Here is a 5,893-nt window from a genome sequence, read left to right as displayed (position 1 = left end):
CTTTACTGGATTCTCAGAGCTGAGGCTGATGTGCCAGGCTGGGCAGCTTTTTTCTTTTACCTTTAGCATGAGAAAAAATCCCACCGAAACCCAGCGCTGGAATGAATAGGGCCATTACTGATGTTTTTAACAGAAACAAACCTTCACCTCCATTTTGGATTTTTTTTTTCAATTATGAAACTGCTTTAGTCAACTTACTCTTCCTGGCTGAGTTATAACTACAGACTGACAAACCAATCTTTACATTTCTCACTGGGAACTTTCAGTGTGATCAATGGTTTCACCATAAATGATGAAAAGGTGTCTTGGGGGCTGCTGCTCATGGGTACCATCTGCAATGGTAGAGATTCAGACAAGAACACAATCTTCACAACAAGCACACACTCTATTGCGATTATATATGACTTTTATATTTTAGTTAAATGGATGTACTGATCCAAATATCAACCAAAGTTACTTCACAAAAACGGTAAGTGTATTTACAGAGTGAATAAGTTACATAGTTGTCAGAATAAAAGTGTCTCAGATGTGCAACAGATTTACATGCATACATTTAACACTGGACAGCAGTTAAATGTAAGAAAAAAACCATACAGGTATGACTTTTATATACATTACAAATAAAATAAGACATCTCTTTAAAGAAACTTAACATGAGAACTTGCATTTCACGTTAATATTTTTACTTTTTATACTCAAAATTTATATTAAATAAAAATATGCATGCATAACATTTCAAAAGATTTGACTCTGTGATGGGACTTTCTCCTACAAAATGGCAAGTTAAATTAGATCAACTATCCTTTAATAGTATAAATATATTCATAAAAGCAACCCTCTAGTAAAAAGCAGCCAAGGTCCTTTAAAAAAAAAAAAAAGAAAATCTACCAAGACCATTCATGATGCTTGGGGGCCTAAGAACAGACCTCTGCAATATGATCCAGTACCTTCAGAGACAGTAGCCTAGTAACATTAGGAAATGTACTTCATAGCAGCTTGTTGTTTTAAGATACAGTAATCATATTCAAATTACAGTGTACATTAAACTGTAGTCCATTTACAATTTGTTTCATATACACAGGCTCTCAGCTTTTGACCAACAAGTTTGCAAGATTCTGTGGCCAGCTTCATTCCGCCCATCTTTCACTCAACCAAATAAGAGAAAAAAGGAAAAAATGTACAAGTTTGGTTTTTTTTTAACAAAAAATATTATTTTGTGAAGGAAACATTGCACTTTTGCCAACCTAAAATTAATTTGCTATAAAGGAAGTATCGTTCAGTGTAGTAGACTTTGGTATGCAATGGAAGTCACTTCTTCAGTAGTGAGTTGCAGTTGCTCAGTGAAATGCTAACTGATTTTTGTGCAACAGAGAACAAAGGATGTTGTCCCAGATGCTCTATGCTACCTTTGTCCTTACAGTATTGCTACACATTTGAAGTTCAGCCCATATCTTTTTAGAAGAAATCCTAAATGTAACGAGAGGGAGTACAGTTTGACCAAACCTTTGTAAGGCTGAGAAGACATTGAGCCACCTCACTCCAACAGGGCAGCACCCCCAGCTTGAAAGAGGACACAGGAGTCCTGTCAGAGACTTGTGCCGGAAATGCTGGAGTCTGGAAGAAAAGTATTGATGACCCGGTAACTCTGAGCCCTGCGAATCATGTCGCGGATCTCGATATTCAGTTCCATTAATTTGGTACAGATTTCAGTCAGGCTCTGGTTGGAGCCCACCAGTGCATAGGTGCCCGTCTGACCCAAGGTTTGGTGCCGGAAGTAAATGTTCAGTAGTGTCTGGACTTCATCGTCAGAGCTACTTCCAAAGATATCATTGGGCCACAAAATCCTGCAATCAAACAGGAAAAGAATGTCCGTATCATTATGGGTTTATTAGCAGCGACGGAAGCGAGGTGACAGAGATCTCTAAAGGAGAACTGACTTGCACCCTCTTTCAAGCCAAAAGCAACTCACTCTTTTATGCTACTCATTTGTTACTCAGACTCTGGTATCAGGCACTGAGATCACATAAAAGTGCAATTCCTATTATTAAAAAAAAAAAAAAAGCTTATGAAAACTCATTCAAAGAAGTGAAAGTGAAACTGGGCTGAATGTTAGCTGATGCCAGTGACATACACCTTTAAGGAATTAGCTCTACAAAAAGATTCTTAAGAGCCTCAAGAGCCTCATAGAAGTACTTTCGATCTACGCAATGTAATTAAACATCTTAATTATTGCAAGCATACATCTTTGTATTACTGATTTGATATCATTACTTGTGGCACATCCCTGCAAAAGTTACTAATATCAATGTCCCCGTGTACCTTGTTGAAACATATTAAATTAATGTGCTGACTCAGCACATTACATTGAGTATAAAGTTAGAAAGATAATAAATGCATACTTTTCCAATAACATGAAAGTCTGCTATGAGCCATGGAGCAAAACTTGCCTGCATTCTCTTATTTGTTGGACAGCTTTAACAAGTTCATTGTTTTTCAAACACTCCAGCATGGACTGAATAGCTGCTTCCGTGGAATTGAACGTGGGCTCAGATTCCGTTGTCAGAGGCTCAGCTGCGATTGCAGCAGTAGCATCCTTAAGATTTTTCTTCAGCTCACTCAGTTCTCTTGACATATTTAACAGCTGTTCCAAGGAGAGAGATGAGAGATGGGTATTTTCATTCTCCATAGGCACCAAAGGGAGTAGGTATTTCAAGACTGTCCTTATAATACATTGGATGTACACATTATGGAAAAGACCCCATTTTAACCCAAGAACATTTCTTGATCTCTGTGCTCTGTACAATATAGGGGAAACACAAACTACAGATTTTTAAGCTTTGTGCTTCCTTTAACCCTATGCTGTATTGTTGGCTTGCTAAAATGCAAGAGCATATCTAAGCAATCTTTTATTTTTCACCCCTGCTACTTTTTTCATATCATATCAGGGGAAAAGTTTAAGAAAACAGATACTTGTCCCAGCAATGATGTTGTTATTTATTTACAAAACACATGCAGGATCTGATATGATTAACAGATGGAAAGGAATTGTATATCCCTTTGTCAGGCTGAAAAGTTAATATGGTACACGACTCATAAATAATTCAGCAGTGAACAGTTAATTTGCAAAGATCTACCTTTTCATGCTCATGCATGCTAAAAATAACCACTGTCACATGAAGTAACAATGGAACTTCCCTTAAATAACAGCTTATGGCTCCAGCGAAATATGCAAATTTCATGGTCAAACAGCTATTCGTCATATTATTGGCCCCCAGTTTATAGGCTGCATTATTTATAGCAATCTAACAAAATCATAACCATGAAATACAGTTACAGAAATCAATTATCTTACAAGGAACACAAAATATTTCTAAAATTTAGACTACTCTAAGACTAGATGCCTACTGTCTTTGTCTTTTCTTATAAGCGAACAGCCCAATCACATTACCAGTCAGCCTTCAGAACAGTTCCTTAAGATACAGTAAGTACTGAAACTCATTGTACTACTACAGCACATCTAATTAAAAAAAAACATTTCCCTTTATAGAGAATCTTGAAACTACTAGAATCTGTCATAAAATAGATTTTATAGCTTCAAATTTTGCTTTACAGCTACAAGCAAAGTACAGTAACTTCTTCTCCTTAAAAGTTTAAAATACATACACCTGCCCAGGTGAGAAATATACATGGAATGGCAAGTTAAACCTTTCCTTAAATGATGATCATTCAACTTACAGTGATCACCTCAAAGATATTACATATTTTATGCAATTGCTGAAAATAAACTTAACTAACAGTATTGTTCTTGTGAAGTGTTTTTTAAAATAAGACACATAGATTCATTTAAAACCAAAAGGCCAAAATTGGGGTCAAAAGTGATAGTGTGCTGTGTCAAAAATATTTAAAGAAGAAAGCTTGTAAAGATCACAGAATAAAAAAGACTTATGACATTAAGGTATTTAGTTAATTATATTTTAAAAATAGATTCAATACTCTTTGAAAATGCTCAACTGGTTTCAATTTGTTTATCCAGAGAACAAGATCAGGCAATACACTTGCAGTCAAAATACAAAGTAGTTCTACACAGCACACCTTTGCTTGCTGAGGTGTGAGAGGATGCAGAACCATTTAATAGCTGTTTGTCAAAAACTGCTACTGACATTTCTAGTATAATGCACATGCAATGGAGCCAGTTTATATTGTGGGAAATTACAGTACATTATTCCAGCAAAAACCTTAATTTTGCATCCATATTAAGATTAATTTACAAAATTATTCCCTAAAAATTAAGGCCTCAATTAAAATAAAAATAAATCACTTGCAGATGTTCGCACAGTATGAGCCCTCCCTACATGTGAAGTGTGTGACTGAAATTAAGATTTCATATATCATTCTAGTTTGTTACTTCTGACTGAAATGACTTTTGAAGACTGAATATATAAAAGATCCCGATCTCAGAAAGTACAGTCCATTACAAAAAATACAGCATCTTGACTATATTTTAATGCAAATGCTGGTGTATTGAAGGGTTTTGTCTGCAGACTTACATTCAGGGTGAAACAGTGTGAGTCCATAGAAAGACAACTAGGAACATGAAAGTAAAGTGGTATTTTCAGTGTAAGACTTTGTAGTTTGTTACATACCTCTGGCATGGAACTGACTTCGTGCACTTGGCCGATAAGTTTACAGTAGGACTGAAAAAGCAACAGCAGCTGGAAGTGCAGTTTATATAATCTCTGACACAGTTCCAATTGCTAAGGAAAGATTTGTAGGAGAAGAAATAATTAATAAAGAACAGTGAGTTGGGATAATTTGCAATAACTAATAAAACAAATTGAGATTGTTCAGTTCTCAAAAAAAATTATTTTACTGTAGTACGATCATATACTATTTCAGAAAACAAGTAACATTCTGCTGCAGGTAAGTCATATACGACATTGAAAATCAAAATTATGATGGCTAGCTCTCATGTAGCACACGTCAGCATCAATCTCAAAGCAGTTTATAGGTTAGCTTCACTGTCTCCAGTTTGCAGCTGGAAAGCAGAGGCAGAATATGGGGGAAATGACTTTGCTGAATAGAACATAAAACTCTTTAAAACTTCAGAAATGGTCAAAGACCTTTTCTGAGAGGATGGAAATCCAAGAGAGTAGCAATGAAGTAGTTGTCCGAGAGGGTCAAAACTCCTGACTGCTTCTCTGAGGGGAGAGCAAGAGAGGCAATAAATCCAGCCAGGAGCGGGAGGGAGGACTTAAACCTCTGCAACCTAAATTTCAGCTCATGGATTTTCCACCATCTTAAAGAAACCATGCAACAGATGGATGGACTTTAACATGTAAGCGGACATCTGGCTTCTACAATTTATTCTCCCATATTCTTCTATGAATATTAACTTGTTTCTTCCAGAGTAATGTGCAGCACCACACAAATGGTGTCAGACACATCGAAGTAACATGCAATGGGCATGTCTGCCAGAGGATTCAAGTTAATATGCTTATGGTCCTGGTATCCATGTCTCTGTTGGGAGGGAGAATCTCATAGTTCCACAGCTGTACCATGGTGGGGAAGGGAGGAGTATTTCATCTTTTTTCAATTACTGAAGAAGTGAAATTTCTTCAAGTACAAGTCAGGAGGCCTCCTGACCCTTTGTCAGGAAAGCATGACAGACTTCAAACCATACTTGATTTGTTTTCTTTTACAGACACAGTGACCAAGGGTGGGCTCAGCAATCCTTCCATTTACTTGGAGGAACTAGACCAGAGTTTCATGCCAAACATGGCAGAAAAAAAGAAGCAGCTATTAATGTCTTTGCTTCCTTAAAGCACTTCACACATGCGTAGCTACCAGCATGTACTTCAGCTATTTGCTGAACTGTGGTCTGTGAAAATGCCAG

At 36.7% G+C, this 5,893-nt stretch overlaps 1 protein-coding gene across 1 annotated transcript; it reads right to left on the bottom strand.

Annotated features, from left to right (window-relative positions):
- Positions 1–398: 398 nt before the first annotated feature.
- Positions 399–4,699, bottom strand: LOC104532978 (protein furry homolog). The gene is made up of 3 exons (XM_010178329.2): positions 4,644–4,699; positions 2,448–2,641; positions 399–1,844 (listed from the first exon to the last, which is right to left on the bottom strand). The coding sequence occupies exons 1-3, from the start codon at positions 4,650–4,652 to the stop codon at positions 1,586–1,588; spliced, it is 462 nt and encodes a 153-aa protein (XP_010176631.2). The 5' UTR covers positions 4,653–4,699; the 3' UTR covers positions 399–1,585.
- Positions 4,700–5,893: the final 1,194 nt, after the last annotated feature.

The sequence above is a fragment of the Antrostomus carolinensis genome, unplaced genomic scaffold, assembly GCF_000700745.2.
Source record: "Antrostomus carolinensis isolate BGI_N321 unplaced genomic scaffold, ASM70074v2 scaffold20901, whole genome shotgun sequence".
Taxonomy (NCBI): domain Eukaryota; kingdom Metazoa; phylum Chordata; class Aves; order Caprimulgiformes; family Caprimulgidae; genus Antrostomus; species Antrostomus carolinensis.
The sequence above is the reverse complement of the archived record's forward strand: the minus strand, read 5'-3'. Positions and strand labels throughout refer to the sequence as shown.

Coding starts and splice junctions, on each gene's coding strand:
- LOC104532978 (XM_010178329.2), bottom strand. Junction 1,845..2,447: donor CAACAAATAAGAGAATGCAG/GCAAGTTTTGCT, acceptor GTTTGATTGCAG/GATTTTGTGGCCCAATGATA.